The sequence below is a fragment of the Capsicum annuum genome, chromosome 8, assembly GCF_002878395.1.
Source record: "Capsicum annuum cultivar UCD-10X-F1 chromosome 8, UCD10Xv1.1, whole genome shotgun sequence".
Classification (NCBI taxonomy): Eukaryota; Viridiplantae; Streptophyta; class Magnoliopsida; order Solanales; family Solanaceae; genus Capsicum; species Capsicum annuum.
In genome coordinates this window covers 173,617,611-173,635,580 of record NC_061118.1, presented here as the reverse complement: position 1 = coordinate 173,635,580, position 17,970 = coordinate 173,617,611, and the positions used below count along the sequence as shown (strand labels likewise).

At 37.2% G+C, this 17,970-nt stretch overlaps 2 protein-coding genes across 5 annotated transcripts in view; one reads left to right on the top strand and one right to left on the bottom strand.

Moving 5' to 3' along the window:
* The first annotated feature begins 2,178 nt into the window (after positions 1-2,178).
* LOC107840656 (protein FAR1-RELATED SEQUENCE 5) lies at positions 2,179-12,228 on the top strand. The gene is made up of 2 exons (XM_016684587.2): positions 2,179-4,665; positions 11,859-12,228. The coding sequence occupies exons 1-2, from the start codon at positions 2,524-2,526 to the stop codon at positions 12,030-12,032; spliced, it is 2,316 nt and encodes a 771-aa protein (XP_016540073.2). The 5' UTR covers positions 2,179-2,523; the 3' UTR covers positions 12,033-12,228.
* A 257-nt stretch (positions 12,229-12,485) lies between these two features.
* LOC107840657 (chloride channel protein CLC-e) overlaps positions 12,486-17,970 on the bottom strand; it is a 30,368-nt gene continuing 24,883 nt past the window's right edge. The window contains exons 5-7 of one of the 4 annotated variants that reach the window (XM_016684589.2): positions 16,110-16,318; positions 12,858-13,015; positions 12,486-12,730 (exon numbers count right to left, since the gene is read on the bottom strand). In XM_016684589.2, coding sequence (XP_016540075.1) covers positions 12,967-13,015; positions 16,110-16,318 — 258 coding nt within the window. In that variant the 3' untranslated portion in view covers positions 12,486-12,730; positions 12,858-12,966. The remainder of the gene's footprint in view (positions 12,731-12,857; positions 13,016-16,109; positions 16,319-17,970) is intronic. The other 3 variants (XM_016684588.2, XM_016684590.2, XM_016684591.2) reach the window with 3 other exon arrangements.

The window sequence follows — 17,970 nt, the reverse complement described above, 5'->3', positions numbered from 1 at the left end:
TGATTTTTATTACATTTCTATGACATTTTCAAATGATATATAACTTTCTCTAACCCAATTTATGTTGCACAGATAGAATATCAAGTCAATCAAAAAAAAATTTATGCCTTGAGATAATTTAAATTGTTAATTGTTGTAATTTATAATATTTTTTACGTATTTTTTAAATATATAACAGACTATAAAAATTAACGTAAAAAAAATAAAATTTAAAAAATATCTTCAATCAAAAGCAGATATGACAATCGCTAACTGGTTGTTGCTCGCTGACATTTCTACATAGTAATAATATACAATTTGGATCTATATAATTTTTATCACGCGTTTGCTTCGAAAATTTATCCACTAATTATAAAATTTAAATGATATAGAATTGCATACCAAATTTAGATGTTAACTCTTGGTGTTTTAAACTATCTTGACGACTTATATGTGATTCATTTAATTTTTTTTACAAATATTTTTTATAGTAATTTTACTATATCGCATCTAATTAGTTAACCATTGATATTTTAAATTAACGACTTATATAAAGTCCACTTAATTTTTTTCACAAGTATTTTTTATAGTAATTTTATTATATCACTTCTAAATAGTTATTATAAGTCATTTAAATGTTAGATTATAAATAATATTTAATAACAAGGATAAAATAGATAAAAATTATAAATAAAAAATGGTTGAATGAAGTACTTTGCAATAGTAATATTTGTATTAAAAAAAGTATGAAAATAGTATACCTACTGAGATCTAAATGATTAGATTCAAACAAAAATTAAATACATAGTTACGAGATAAGATCTGAATACTTGAAATATCAATTTTTATTTGGTACAACTAAATAAAGAATAAAATACGTCATCTCAGACTTTTTCTTCCCGACCCATTTAACTCTTTGACCATAGTTATTTAGATGGTATTTTGAGATTGAATTCCTCACAGGAATACACAAAACAAAGATATGAACTGGGTAAATGAAAATGGAAAAAAGATGTTCCTATTTCATCCAAATTAGTTATTTTTTTTTATATCCATATGCTCTACTAAAGTAGATCAGTATTGATTATATAATAAAAGCAGATCTTGGTCCATGGAGTCCCAAAAAGGTAAGAACTTCAACCCGTCTGATGCTTATTCGGCCAAATACGATGTACAAATAGGACATGCATTATGAGCAAGCTGTGTAAAAATTTTTATTTTTTGTCGATCGAGCTGCTTTCCCTCATTCCACTCCTCCAACTCTCTTCACGAACTTGTACAATCGCTTTAATTTTTTAACTATTTTTTTATTTCAGTGATCGACATGCTTGCTGACCACAGTTTGCTCTGTGATTTTATGACATCACTCCTAATTAATTATTATATATCATTTTCGTATTAAAAAGTAATAATATTTAATAAAAAAAGTAAAAATAGATATTTATTACATGTATGCTGCAGCTGCTTCAATCATAATTTTACTATCTCACCTCTAATTAATTATTATAAGTCATCTAGCTATTAAAAATTAATAATATTTAATAACAAGGTAAAATATACATAAAATGATAAACTAATTCTTAATATTTTAAATTAACCTACATCTTATATGAGACCAACTTAAATTATTTTCACAAGTATTTTTTATAACAATTTTTTTATATGACTTCTAATTAGTTACTATGAGTCATTTAAGATATGTTTGCTTCGCTACTTCAACTGTGATATTTGCTTTAAAAAAAGGGCAACCCAATCCACTAAAGCTATTGCTATGTGCGGTGTCCGGGGAAGGAATCCACCACAAGGGTGTATCGTGACTTCCTTGTCACATGACAACAACTTTATCAGTTACTCCAAGGCTCCCCTTCGATCGTGATATTTGCTTGACTCTCGAAATTATATCAGTGTCACTCAAATTGGAATAGAAGAAAAAATATTATAAATCAGAATAATTAAAATTTAAATTATTTATAATTACTTATTTTTTATGCCACTAAAGCATAAATTATAAATATATTTTCTTAACACTCAGTGAAAGATATAAACTTTAGATAGTAAAATTATCAGGAGAATATAAACTCTGATTAAATTTCTAAATATACTCTATATTATATATAAATATGTCAATACTATTTTTTTGATAATTTAATTTACTGTTTTCCTAATAATTTGAAAAGTTTAACCTTAACATGTTCGGTCCAGCCCAACACGGGTTGTGATCTGAATAATTTGAATCGAATGCAAATAAATGAGTCCCGAGTAATATAGTCGCTTTGGATGCGACTCAAAAAATGGCTATTTGTGAAAATATTCAATTTGGATGCAGCAGAGTCCCTACCCACCCGCAAAGCTCACCGTTTTTTCTTCACTTCGCTCGGAGTCAAAGTGTGAGCGAGCAAGCGGTTTGCTTACAGTTGAACCCTAACTTTTTGCCCAAACCCTATATTATCAATTTCTCTTTCTTTCTTTCGATTCTATGCAAATAATACAATGTAAGGATATTAAACTTAGGATTAAAAGGTGGAACTGGAAAGCGAGCTTGTCATGAACTTTGGTGGAGGTGGGAGCGAGGATGGGGATGTTGATGGAGATGATGTTCTCGACGAGGAGAATGTTTCTCATGGAAATTTTGCAGCAGTTCCAAGTTACTCCTACTCTCCTCCTCAAGGGGACCTCCTCGATCTTGAACCTTATGAGGGCATGCTATTTGAGTCTGAGGAGGCTGCCAAGGCTTTTTACAACTCCTATGCACGCCGTGTTGGCTTTAGCACCCGTGTCAGCTCCTCCCGTCGGTCTAGGAAGGATGGAGCCATTATTCAGAGGTCGTTTGTCTGTGCCAAAGAAGGATTCCGCAATTTGAATGAGAAACGGACCAAAGATAGAGAAATTAAGCGACCACGTACCATCACCCGGGTTGGCTGCAAGGCCGCCCTCTCTGTCAAGATACAAGACTCTGGTAAGTGGGTGGTCTCTAACTTTGTCAAGGAGCACAATCACGAGCTTGTACCCCCTGATCAGGTCCACTGTCTCCGCTCCCATCGTCAAATTTCTGGTCCTGCCAAGACCCTAATAGATACCTTGCAGGCTGCTGGCATGGGTCCCCGCAGGATTATGTCTGCCCTCATTAAAGAGTATGGTGGTATTAGCAAAGTTGGTTTCACGGAGGTTGATTGTCGTAACTACATGCGGAACAACCGCCAAAGGAGCTTGGAAGGAGACATACAGCTCCTCTTAGATTACCTGAAACACATGAATATCCAGAACCCTGGATTCTTCTATGCAGTTCAGGGTGATGAGGATCAATGCACAGGGAATGTCTTTTGGGCTGACTCTAAGGCAAGAACAAATTATATCTATTTTGGTGATACGGTTACATTTGATACAACTTATAGGTCAAACAGGTACCGGTTACCCTTTGCACCCTTTACTGGAGTAAATCATCACGGACAACCTGTTCTCTTTGGATGTGCTTTCCTAATAAATGAATCAGAAGCCTCATTCATATGGCTTTTTAAGACATGGCTTGCAGCTATGTCTGGTCAACCCCCCTTGTCCATGACAACAGATCACGATGCTGTTATTAGTTCTGCCATCATGCAGGTTTTCCCTGAGACCCGTCACCGTTTCTGCAAATGGCACATCTTCAAGAAATGCCAGGAAAAGTTGTCACATGTCTTCCTTGAGCACCCAAATTTTGAAGCAGACTTCCACAAGTGTGTAAATTTAACAGAGTCTACTGAGGAATTCGAAACCTGTTGGCTTTCTCTTGTTGACAAGTATGGGCTTAGGGATCATGACTGGCTTCAACTGATATACTTAGATCGCAGGCAATGGGTGCAAGTATATCTCCGTGATACATTTTTCGCAGAAATGTCCATAACTCAGCGTAGTGATAGCATGAACTCATATTTTGATGGTTATGTGAATGCGTCAACTAATCTAAATCAGTTCTTCAAATTGTATGAGAAAGCTGTGGAGAGCCGTACCGAGAAAGAAGTCAAAGCTGATTATGATACGATGAATGCATTCCCAGTCTTGAAGACCCCTTCTCCAATGGAGAAACAAGCATCCGAGGTCTACACTAAAAAGTTATTTATGAGATTTCAGGAGGAGTTGGTTGCTACTCTAACTTTCATGGCCAACAAAGTTGAGGATGATGGACTAGTTACCACTTATCAAGTTGCAAAATTTGGGGATGACCATAGAGCTTACTATGTAAGATTTAATGTCTTAGAAATGAAAGCTACTTGTAGCTGTCAGATGTTTGAGTTCTCAGGTCTTCTTTGCCGACACGTTTTAGCAGTGTTCAGAGTGACAAATGTTCTGACTCTTCCTTCTCATTACATCCTCAAACGATGGAGCCGAAGCGCAAAGAGTAATGTTGCATTGGAAGACCGTGTTGCTGACATAATCAATTGTTATTTGGAATCACATACTGTTCGATATAATATGCTGAGACATGAAGCATTTAAGTTTGTCGAGAAAGGGGCAGAGACTGCTGATTCTTATGCTGTGGCAATGACTGCTCTGGAAGAGGCTTCAAAGAAGGTTTCCCTAGTAGTAAAACATGATGGGAGGATATCTTTAGTAAATGGACATTGTAGAGAAAACTTGATTAGGAATGGGGTTCGTGGAAATTACAACATTGAGGATGAACAGAGAAGTCTCGCATGTCCACTTGCCGAGGTTAGCCATTTTCTGTTTTTTGTCTAACTACCAGTCACATGATTCTCTCTTTTGGCTGCATTTCTTGTGTCTATTTGATTTTTTATTAACTTTTAATTTTTTAATGAGGTAATATGATAAAGTTGTCTGGACTCAAAGAAATACAAGATAGCTTTGAGACAATCCCAATTCTATTCAGAAGATAAATCTAATTGTATAACTTTGTTTTCTAGAGGTGTTAAGAGTCCCCGCATCATTAGATGAGATATCCCTTTGCTGAATGTATTGTTTTGCTGCACTTGTACAGTTAAATGACACATCCTTATTGCTATTTTAATTATAAAATTACCTTACCTTCACAAAAGAAAAGGAAAAATAAACCGAAAGATAAAAGTTCTTTTACTTCCTCAAAGAATCTTGTGAAGACGTAAATCACCTCCTATTACATTGTCGGTTAGCATCCTTTTGTTGGGAGGATTATGAGATGGTTTGGAGTTGAGTGGGTGATGCCACACAATGTGAAGGACGTATTGGCTAGTTGGGCCCTTAGAAGGATACAAGAAGCAGGAACGGGACGTTGCTCCTTTGGCACTCATGTGGACCGTATGTATATATATATAGAGAGAGAGAGATAGGAGTGCTTTTGAGGGCATAGAGAAAGATTTTGTTTATTTGAGAAATAGTCTCTTTGCTCTCATTTCTTTTTGGTGCACTCATGAGGTTCTCGTATGTATAGAGGATTATGTGGCTTTGTAGAAAGCCATGTTTTTTTAGTGTACTACTTGTATACGGGCACTTTTTAGGCCCTAGTTATATGAACGTTATTACTTGATCAAAATGAAATATCTTACTTCCTATGTAATTTCTCCAAATGGTATGACATAGCTTGTTGACACTGAGGCCTATTGTTGTGTGATTTTTCTTTTGACATAATATGATCACCAATTGTTCACTTGTTCTTAAGGCCATTGTCATTAAAATCAAAATGCAAAAAACTCTAAGGTCACCATTTTTTTGAGTTTGAGGGGACAGAGGGATCCACTATCTCCGATATTGTTCATTTTAGTTATGGAAGTTTTGAGTTGATTGGCAAAGTTGCCATGGAAGGTTACTTTAAGGACTTTAATGCAACAGATGGGGTGTTGGGACAATATCGGTTTCTCACTTTTTGTCTGTGAATAATACCTTAGTTTTGGATCATTTAGGCCAAGTGCTTACTTTGATTTTAGGTGGTGTCAGGCCTTCAAATCATTTAAGAAAGTGTGAGGTTATACTAGTCGAGGAGGTGATAAACATCGAGTTGCATGCTCAAGTTTTGAATTGCAGGGTGAGGGCTCTCTTAATTATTTATCTTGGATTACCAATATCTAAACATTTTTTGGACTTCTTTGACATGCATCGAGGCCACACAACTCCATAAATGTAAGAGCACCTCATCTTCTGCCATAGGTCATCTCAATTGACGTTTACAACAACACCATATCCCGTATAATCCCACAAGTGGGGTTAGGGAGGGTAAGATGTACGCAAACTTTGACTCTATGCTAGTGGGGTAGCGAGGTTGTTTCTGATAGGGACAAAGGAATCCACTATCTCCGATATTGTTCATTTTAGTTATGGAAGTTTTGAACAGATGGGCAAGTTGTCATGGAAGGTTACTTCAAGGACTTTAATGCAGCAGTTCGGGTGCTGGGACAATATCGGTTTCTTACTTTTTGTCTGCGAATGATACCTTAGTTTTTTGTGGTGCAGATACCAACTGGATCATTTAGGCCAAGTGCTTACTTTGGTTTTTGGTGGTGTCAAGCCTTCAAATCATTTAAGAAAGTGTGAGGTTATACTAGTCGAGGAGGTGGTAAACATCGAGTTGCATGCTCAAGTTTTGAATTGTAGGGTGAGGGCTCTCTTGATTATTTATCTTGGATTACCAATATCTAAACATTTTTTGGACTTCTTTGACATGCATCGGGGCCACACAACTCCATAAATATAAGAGCACCTCATCTTCTGCCGTAGGTCATCTCAACTGACGTTTACAACAACACCATCCCCGTATAATCCCACAAGTGGGGTTAGGGAGGGTAAGATGTACGCAAACGTTGATTCTATCCTAGTGGGGTAGCGAGGTTGTTTTTGATGGGGACAAAGGGATCCATTATCTCTGATATTATTCATTTTAGTTATGGAAGTTTTGAACAGATGGGCAAGTTGTCATGGAAGGTTACTTCAAGGATTTTAATGCAGCAGTTCGGGTGTTGGGACAATATCGGTTTCTTACTTTATGTCTATGAATAACACCTTAGTTTTTTGTGGTGCAGATACCAACTGGATCATTTAGGCCAAGTGCTTACTTTGATTTTAGGTGGTGTCAGGCCCTCAAATCATTTAAGAAAGTGTGAGATTATACTAGTCGAGGAGGTGATAAACATCGAGTTGCATGCTTAAGTTTTGAATTGCAGGGTGAGGGCTCTCTTGATTATTTATCTTGGATTACCAATATCTAAACATTTTTTGGACTTCTTAGACATGCATCGTGGCCACACAACATCATAAATATAAGAGCACCTCATCTTCTGTCGTAGGTCATCTCAACTGACGTTTACAACAACACCATCCCCCGTATAATCCCACAAGTGGGGTTAGGGAGGGTAAGATGTACGCAAACGTTGACTCTATCCTAGTGGGGTAGTGAGGTTGTTTCTGATGGGGACTAAGGGATCCATTATCTCCGATATTGTTCATTTTAGTTATGGAAGTTTTGAATAGATGGGCAAGTTGTCATGGAAGGTTACTTCAAGGATTTTAATGCAGCAGTTCGGGTGCTGGGACAATATCGGTTTCTCACTCTTTGTCTGTGAATAATACCTTAGTTTTTTGTGGTGCAGATACCAACTGGATCATTTAGGCCAAGTGCTTACTTTGATTTTAGGTGGTGTCAGGCCTTCAAATCATTTAAGAAAGTGTGAGATTATACTAGTCGAGGAGGTGATAAACATCGAGTCGCATGCTCAAGTTTTGAATTGCAGCGTGAGGGCTCTCTTGATTATTTATCTTAGATTACCAATTTTTTAACATTTTTTAGACTTCTTTGACATGCATCGTGGCCACACAACATCATAAATATAAGAGCACCTCATCTTTTGCTGTAGGTCATCTCAACTGATATTTACAACAACACCATACCCCGTATAATCCCACTAAGATGTATGCAAACTTTGACTCTACCCTAGTGGGGTAGAGAGGTTGTTTTTGATAGGCCCTTGGCTCAAAAGAAGAAAATATGAAACATGTTAGGAAGAAAATATGATAGTATACCAATGTTATCAAAAGCAAAAAGCATAAAAAATCTCTAAGGTCCGCAAGGTCTTTAAGCGCAGAACACGAATAAAGCGTGAGCATTAATGGAAAAAGTGCAAAGGGAGAAAAAATTACAAATATGTATGTTTCGTCCAAGATTGATAATAATTATAAGCATGAATAATAATAATAATAATAAGCATGAATGACAAAAAATATGGACAAAAAAATTGAAAAGAATTATGATAAAGTGAAATATCAATTGTTTAGTTTCAAAATTGTTTGGTGTCGCCTCTTCAAAAGAGGCTCATTGACAAGGAAAAGTATGCATTAGAAAATTGATGACGACACGGAAGCGCACATTAAGCGAGACAAAGTGCTCAACACGTTTTGAGCCTCACTTTAGGGCTCAAGCGCGCTTTTGATTACATTGCAAGATGCAAAACAACTAAACGGGTAATCAAGAAAGACTACGCAACCAAGATGGACAAAACCAAAAAAACGTGTAACAATAAACAAAGTAGAAGATACTACACACGTACTTTCATTCGACCCCCTTATTTCTATTTCCTTGGAGAACATATGCCAATTAATTATGTCGTCCGAAATAACTATACTAGTGAAACTTGGTGCTTCGAACAAAGATATTACGGTGTAAAATATGGTTCTTCAAAGGGTGGTAAAATGATATTTGTCCAAAGGCGTGAAAGAAGTGCTTATCAAGTATTCCCACTTATTCCATATCTTTGTTTCATGCTTCAACTTCAGTCACAGAGAGTTGGATAAGATTCAAAGAAATTTTCTTCGAGATGCGGTGGATGGGGACAAAAAAGCTTCACTTGGTGTGCGATTGGATACAATGACATCTCCTAAAAGACGGGGAGGTTTTGCAAAAAGATTTGTTGGTTTTTACAAAACTTTGCTTGGCGAATGACTTTGGAGATTTTGGGTGGAGGTACAAGTTTTTTGGAAAGGGATCATAGTTGATAAATGAGGTAATGGAAGAGGATGGAGAACTGGAAACTGCACTATGCCTTTTAGGTGCGGCTTGTGGAGGAATATAATTGAGGGATGAATATCTCATTCAAGACAGGAGATGGAAGAAGAGAATTTTTGGGGATATAACAGGTGTGGGGACAAATCATTGAAAGATGATTTTCAGAGTCTGTTCAGAATATCATGCCAAGGAGATTTGACAGTCCAGCAAATTAAGGGGACAAAAGGTGGAGAGAATTTTTGGGATTTGAGATTTAGAAGGAATTTCCATGATTGGGAGGTGACTGAGTTCCAAAGGTTTTTGGCCCTACTACATAGGCACGTCATTTTGGTGGATATCCCCGATGTTTTGTTTTGGGTTTGGGGAATAATATAGTTTTCTCTATTAAATGTTTCTATGAGAAACTTTTGGTTAGGCACTTGTGGATACCACAAGTGCCTATGAAGGTGTGGTTTTTCCCTTGGGTAGTTTCGAAAGGGGTAACTTTGGCTGCGGAAAATCTTAGAAAACAAAAAGTTGCATGTTTAAGGAGATGGGCGAGGACGTGAATCATCTTCTACATTGCGATTTTACCATCAGTTTATGGTTGGACATGTTCGGTGGTTTTGAACTTCTAAAGCAATGTCAAAAATTGTGAAAGACTTTATATCCCTTTGGAGGCGGTGGGAGAAGTTGTAGGGCTTGGAATATGGTCCTCCTGCGATGATGTGGGTTGTTTGGAGAGAGATAAGAGAGCTTCCGAGGGGGTAGAGTTAGAGTTGAGTTTTACCCCTGTGAGATAGTGGGATTGAGCTTTCACTAATACTAATAGAAGAATTTTCGTAATTTCTTGTGGTGCACCCACAAAGTTTCTTGTTATATAGGAGATTGAATGGAGTATGTAGAGAACCATGGTTCTTTGCAAACTCGGGGTCTGGAAGAGTATTTGATCAAAAAAATATAAAGAGCGCCCATTGGAGTTGGGATTCTGGAAGAGTATTTGCAAACTTGGGGAAGAGTTCTCGTAGAACAAGCACTTTGTAGTAGGGAATGGTCACCATATTAAATTTTGAAAGGATAAGTGGCTGGGCTGATTGTCCTGCGCTATTTCAGGTGATTAGTGACACTGATTCAACAATATACCAGAACAGAGATGGTAGGGGTAGGGTCTACCCTCTACCCTCTCAAGACCCCATTTGTGGGATTACTCTGGGTATCTGAAGGAACATGCAAGACTGGATTTGTGGGGAACTGGTCAGCCTACTGGCTACACTTAATAGTTTCTCAAGCAATACTCTAGCACCAGATCCATTCAAATGGGGAAACTGCTGATGCAGGGAAGTACTCAGTGAAAGCAACTTACAAGCTATCAGGAATTCATAGTGCAATCACTGCCCACTAGCCTCGGAAGCTAATCTGAAAAATTAAGTTACCTCCTAAAGTCGTCAGCTTCAGCTGGACCCACACTCTATAAAACTTGTCTAACACGGGATAACTGTCAAGAGGAACTTTCAGATTGTTAATAGATGCTACATGTGCTAGAGGGAGTCAGAATTACATATCCATCTATTCCTACAGTCTTCGGTTGCATCAGATCTATGGAGTATGTTTCTCTCTTTGGACTTAAATGGGTCATACCACAAAATATTTAGGATGCTTTTGAGAGTTGGAATTGTTGGGAAGTTGATAGAAGCATCAGAAAAACTTGGAAAATGATTCCTGCTGCTATATTTTGGATTATCTTGAAAGAAAGGGTCAACAGATGTTCTGATGGAATATCAACTACTCACCAATCCCTCAAATCTAGATGTCTTATGTATCTGTTTAGTTGGGCTTATTTAGCCCTTATTTGTTTTTGAATTTTGTTAAATCTAGTTCTAATCTGTACATTTGTGATGGATCTTAGCATTACCAGTTTCCAAAAAAAGCATTTGTAATGGAGCTAGCCATCATCCTTTTTTGTTGTACTACTTTTGTAACTGTTTTGCATCTTTGTGATGCCAACCTTGAAATCAATTACTTACATTAAAGTAAAAGGTGTTTTCACATCGTTTTGATAGTACGTCGCCAGATCCTTTTTCTTACATAAACATGGTTCTCCAGTTTTTTTACATAAATGTGGTATAAACTAGGACAGAGGTTCTAATTTCTAGAGGCTGAGTTTTTAATATTTAGAAAAGAGAAAGTGGACAAAAGTATTTTTACGGAGGAAGTATGATTCAATCTAATATTAAATGAAGCTGCACAAAAACCTTCGTATTTAATCTTTCAATACCAGATCTCTGCATTTGCACATCACAACTTGACCTGTTATCAATAACCTGTGATTATTCAAAGAACGACATTTTACCTTCCCCAGACCCCATTAGGTGGGAATACTCTGGGTATGTTGTTGTTGTATTCAAAGAACGACATTCTTGCTTGATATAGGTGTGTGGGTCAGCATTAATCACAATTTGTGTTTGCATCTTCTTTCATATCACATTTCATATCGGGAAAATTCTAAACATGCAACTGCTGGGTCTAAACTTATTTGGGAAACAAATTGGCAGCTCAAAGTTGTCTAAAGGGAACTGTAAATGAGGTGAAGTTTGATCATTGGGTTCCACAGCAATTGAAGTCATGAAGTTGTTGGATAGAAACGTGGTTTCGTATGTTCTATTTGGTGCATTGAGGCATCTTTCTTCACACCTCAGCATCAACATCTATTGGTTGCTCTAATTTGATTGGAGAATGCTGAAATAATTCCTTGCACTCTCTAGTTGGCTATTTGAACTTCTACCTCCCTTTTCCCCCATACACAATAGTAATAATTTTACATTTCGAGCTGCAAGGAAACTTTTGCATGTCTCTTACAGAATTGATATAGTTGCTGGGAGGTTTGGTTAATTTCCTATTATCTTTGGTTATTTGACTGAAAATTACATGCTTATTACTGTAGGATGACATGGATACAAAGATCCAGGAGCTTTCGTATCAACTGGATTGTGCTAATCGGAAATGCGAAGTTTATCGTGCAAACCTTTATTCAGTTTTGAAGGATATAGATGACCATAAGCAACAACTATCCATTAAAGTCCAAAATATTAAGCTTAGCTTGAAGGATGGTATCTGAATTTTCTCCTGTTGTGGTATATGTTCTGTAATGCTGCTGTACATAGTTTGGTCCTTCAATTTTTATTGTACACAAGTGTCTTCCTGGGTACCTTTACTGTTTTATGGAAAATAATTATTCCGTACCAGATTTGGCAAGTTTCAGACAACAGAACTGTAATCTCGAAGTTTTATGATAGGTGTCAATTTTTATAGCAGTTTCATTTTGGCTAGTCACAATAGTTGGCACTTATATACAATAGTATCTTCAATTCTCACTTGAAGAACAATTTTATCAAAATAATTTGTCATACCTTAGTAAAATGGGCCAGAGAAAAGAGAATAACACCTTAGTAAAGAACAAGCACATTGCAACAAAGACAGCATCAGGAAAGGGCAGTTCGGGAAACAACGGCGGTGGCGGCGGGGTGAGGGTGGGAGGGTAGGGTTGTTCGGAAAGTCATTTAACAGTTGATTAAAGCAGCAAGGAGAAATATTATTACTCAGGCAACGACAAAAGAGTGTTAACTTATTTTTGACACAAGGTACTGTAACACAATCCCGCTCCAAGTTATGTGGCAGGGAAGTGAATCTTTGGAATTAGTTGATGAGTCCGTGTAGTTAGTTAGGCTGCAGTGCCTGATTTGAGAAGCAGCTTAAACAACCTTCAGCTTCAGCTATGAATCCACCTTCCTGGTTGTATGGTCTCCTCTGCCTATGCTATAGCAACATTCTCATCATTTACAATTGAAATGAAGATGGCAGTCAAAAATCTCAGGAAGACCAAAACAGTTGTTTGGATATGCTGATGGAGAAAAGACAAATCAGTATTAATTCAATTGTTCACCTTACTTGTTCAACCCTGTTGTACAACAGGGTGAGGATGGATTACTCGGAGACAATAACCCTCAACATGCTTTAATAAGGAACAATATTGCAAACGGGTCATTCAATCTTCAGTTAGCCTTTACTCCGTAGCTAAGCTGTTCTCTAGTTGCTAATGCTCTGTTCCACCAAAGAAGAAAGAAAACTTAGAAAATGTTAGAGGTGGATTCAGATGGAACACAAATGTTTTTTCAGTAGAGAAGGAAAATTTCTAGAGGCATTTCAATGACATCAAGAAATCACTCAATTTAGAACTGGTAGAAAAAGTAAAGCGTCCCATAGTGGTTGAGGAATTGGATGGTCGTCTCCTTCCATAGTCTTAGGCAATCCTCACCTCATTAGCTAACTTTTAACTTTGAGTTAGGATCGAAGTCTATTCTTTTTTTCTGCACGGAATCAAAGCATGACCTATTGTAATTCTTGGTTTTATCCAGTTGGACGCTTTCCCTTTTCAAGATCGGTAAAAGAAGAAAAGACGAGATTAATGAAGCTCCAGATGCTCTACTCTGAAGCAGAAAGGAATTAAGTCCAAAGATTGGTATTTAGTGTCAAATACTGTCTCTGGAAGCAGGGGGAATAATTTATGTGTTGATCATCAATGGAAGAGAAAATCATTACTTAGAATATACAGGGATTATAGAAGCCTTGAAAAGAAAAAAGACAGACTTATTAAACCAACTCACTCAGTTTGAATGTTGGATAACATACTGGAACAAAGACGGCTTAGTGATGATGAGCTACTTGTTAAGGTTAATTTGGTGGGGTAAGAGAAAATTGAAAATATGAGGACACAACTTGGAGGCAGAGATCCAGAGTGTTTTGGCTAAAGCAAGGAGACAAAAACACAGTTCTTCCGGAGAATGGCTAATGCTCATAAGAGGTCCAATATTATTGACAAGCTAGAGAACTGGAGATCGATGGAGAACTAGAAACTGATCCTATGAATGTTGAGAGAGAGAAATCATTTCTTTTTATCAGAACTTTTATGCCGAATCAGAAGCTTGGACCAGTTGTTTAATTGCATGAACTGTCCTAGAATTACAGAAGCGGTGGCGGCATGGTAACGAAGGAGCTTTAAGGAGCACGATCCACTGGAAACTAGCAAACTATGTGCAACTAACAGAACACCAGATATTCAACAGGTTTCTTTCATTCATGTTTGGATGTTTTGAAAGAGCATATTATGAAGACAGTAGAAAACTTTCAAACCCAGGATTACTTTGAAAAAAATCTAAAAGCCAATATATGTGGCTTTGATTCCTAAAAAGAATGGTGCCATGGAGTTGAGAGACTTTAGATTTCATACCAGGAATACTTTGAAAAAAAGTCTAAATGCAGCACATGTGGTGCTGATTCCTAAAATGATGGTGCCAAGGAGCTGAGACTTTAGACCTATTAGTCTGAAAGGGTCCGTATACAAGATTTATCTCCAAGCTATTGACCGAGAGACTCAAAAAAGTGGTGGACAAGCTAGTTGACAAGCACCAAAATGAAATTTATTAAAGGGAGATCGCTGATGAAGGCAACTTTGATTGCCAGAGAATGTGTGGACACTAGAGAGAGGGACGAGCACCAAGAATTTTAAGTAAACTGGACATTGAAAAAGCACAAGGCCACGCTATTTGGGATTTTCTCATTGAAGTTCCAAGGGATATGACATTTGGAAGTAAATGGATTAAATGAATCTTTTTTTGTATTAACACCGACAGGTTTTCCATTCTCATTAATGGCTCTCCTAAAGGTTTTTCTCCTTACCAAAGGGGTTTGCAACAAGGGATCCTCTTTCTCCTTTGCTCTTCCTTATTTCAACGGAAGCTCTTAACAGGTAAAGATTGCAAACTATGATGGATGTCTTAGGGGCTCCAAGGTATCAAAAAATGAAGGCAATGGCATGGAGATCTCACATCTTCTTTATGTTGATTACACACATGTTTCTTTTGCAACTATTGAGCAGTTTAAGGCACCTCAGACTGATTCCAATTTTTTTGTAGTTGTTTCTGATTTAAATATGAGTTGGAGGGAGTTTAGTATTCCTAGTCAAAGAAGTCGCAGAACAAGTGCTAGAAGGAGTTCTAGGTTGTGAAGTGGCTCACTCCCATCTATCTGGGACTTCCCCTTAGCTGAGAAAATAAAGCTCAGGAAGTATGCAACGTATTACTGAAAGACGTGAAAAAAGATTGGCAAGATGGAAAAGCCAATATTTATCCTTAGGGAGGTATATTGATGCTGCTAAACAACATTTTGGATTTCTCTGCCTACCTATATGATGTCTCTATTTCCACTACCTGTTTTTAGATAACCCTGGTTTCCGTGCCAGCTTTTGCACACCTTGACTAATTCCATGGGGCATCAGCCAGGGCGAATTTACCTGACACCGCTTCATTGGAAAATTTTCTTAAATATGAATATATAACTAAAAGTTAGAAACAAAAATAAAGGATAAATTGAAAATAATGACCCCACTTGACATGAGCAATCGCGCAACTCATTTGGTTAGGTGCCTCAGTTTTTAACCAAAGATTGTGATTTCAAGGTCAGCACCTTCATTTGTTGTTTTTTAAAAAAATCACCTCATATACAAAAGGATACTTATCCAGGTTCGAACCGTAAACCACTTACAAGTTAGCAAAATTTTGAACCAATTACTAGTCACAGTATATAACAGTGATGTGGTGCCTTCCAAAACAGTCACTGTATGGAATAGTAAAAGGACGGAAAACCAAAAAAAGGACTTTTTTGTGACATAGGTTTATTGTATAAAACTCTTACACGTGGTGATACCCCTGCATAAAGAATACCGTGAGCATTTGTGTAGGGAATCCGTTGTACAAGTGAAGTTATTTTGTACTTTTGTACGGAGAAAATGCTTCACATGCTTAGAAAATAACTTTTTATAACTTTCACAAGCTTTAAGAATTCAACTTTCACATAACTCTTTCAAGTATAAAGAGTGATTTCCCTATCAAACCAATTTCTTAACCCTACTTCAGTAATTTTCTTCTCAGTGTCCAGTCAAATCAAAGTGTTTTAAGAGTATGTTCACTTGTTGGGCTTGTGTATGAAAGATGCACTTTGTCAAATACTTTTGATATCTTAATAATAACTTATCCGGTAATAATGGTAAAGTGTGACTGCTGCACAAACTTCTTGCATATTTTATCATCAATGGTTCCAGAAAACATTATATTTTGAAGTGAAGTTGAATTTCAAATACCTGCAAGCTATATTGATGCATTCTCTGTCCAAAATGCCCACAGGATGTATTCCTTCATCCTTCACATGCCTTTGTATAACAGGTAGCTGACTTAAGCCATGTTTCTCCATAAGAGTTAGAGCAGAAAAGAGATCTGTATTTGGAGTCACTGTGCATGATACCCGGCACTTATTGCCATTTGAAGAGCAAACTTCAGCTACTACAAGCTCCTGTATCCATATATTTATAAGAAATGTATTTGTTATACATGCGGATAAAATAGAAAAACCAATCTTATTAATTGAAGATACAATACAAAATCCGTGTGAATAAATGGTTTGATTCAAATCTATCCTGTTGTCTAGCAGACCAATTTTGGAATTTAGTTTGATGCTCATTATTCTAATATGGCTCAGTAAAATCATAAAATGATCCGTCTTTGCATTTTCTTATAATTTTTATCTACACCATCCTTCACATCTTCCTACTACTTGCAACCAGTTTATTAATGTTTAGATATGCTAAAGAAATGGACACTGGGCTTAACTCAACTCCAAGAGCTTGCTCAAAAATTGAGGATCGGCAAAGGTATATAAAGAGAACACCCATCCTGTAAGAGCTCCATGTGGGACTCCTCAACACCCCACTCACGCTCGGGGACAGATTTTTAATATGGGGGCCCAATATCAGGTAACAAGAATTGGGATGGGTCTTGCTCTCATACCAGTCCCAATTAAATAGACATATCTAATTCCGATTTCTTTTGAGTTTTCCATCCGAGATATCACATCATAAAAATGAGATATGTCATTAGTGCATAAAGCACGAACCTCAAACTGAATTTACATAGCTGAAATGGATAAAACAAAGGCATCAACTTGAAATCAATAGATCGCCACCAGAGACTACAATTGAGCGTCAACCTTCTCCCAAAGTGCTACTTTTTCATCTGAACTCGCTAGCCCTTTTGGTTATGTGATCTTCAACACCTTGACCCTCGCACCATAACTCAACTGAGGAAGCCCAAGCTAAATAATTTGAACTTCCTATTAAAGGTTTTGAAGTAATTATAGGACTTGAATTTCCAAATCAAATCCGAGAGACATAGTTGGATTGAAGAGAGTTCTTAGAAAATAATCACAAAATATAAAACAGAGGACTGCCAAAAAGGGCAAAAGATGAGTTGAATTGAGTACGCAGCAGCAACGCAAACAAAGAATGTGAGTGCAGCAGCTTCGGGCGAGACTGCTCAGTGGTGTGTGTGACAGACGTGCTCGCAGGAACCTTAGATTTTGCGGCGCATAAGGCGCCTGCTAACGGTGACACTGACTTTGGTTTGGTCGCCCGGAGTTATTGGACCAGGGTGACACAAATCAGATCTGAAAGTCCACGGAAACTGACTTTCCTGTTCCAGATGTTTCTCACGGTAGCATTGGACATACCTCAACCCCAAAAGCTAGCTAAAGAGGTGAGGATTGTGCAAGCCATAGGAAGAGACCACCCATCCCATAAGAGCTTGATGTGGAACTCTTCAACAAGATCCCTACAGTACAACCTACCGGCTTTTTAGCCAAATTATATTCTCAATAGATTAAAAAAAAAACAAAACTAGAAATGCATCAATTGAATGAAACTGGCAATAAAAAGTTCAAGTTTCTTGATCTATGGACCTTCAATGAAATATAGAGAGAAAATCATTAGATATTCTCCCTCTGACTCAAGTTGAATGTCCACTTTCCTTCGGTTGATTGCGTGAAAGTAATGCGAATTTAAACAAATATATATATACACACACACACACGTAATTGAAATCAGATCCCATTTCTCCTTCCTGTGAAAACTCTCTCCTCCATTCTAAAAGATTCTGCAAGTAACTATTGAC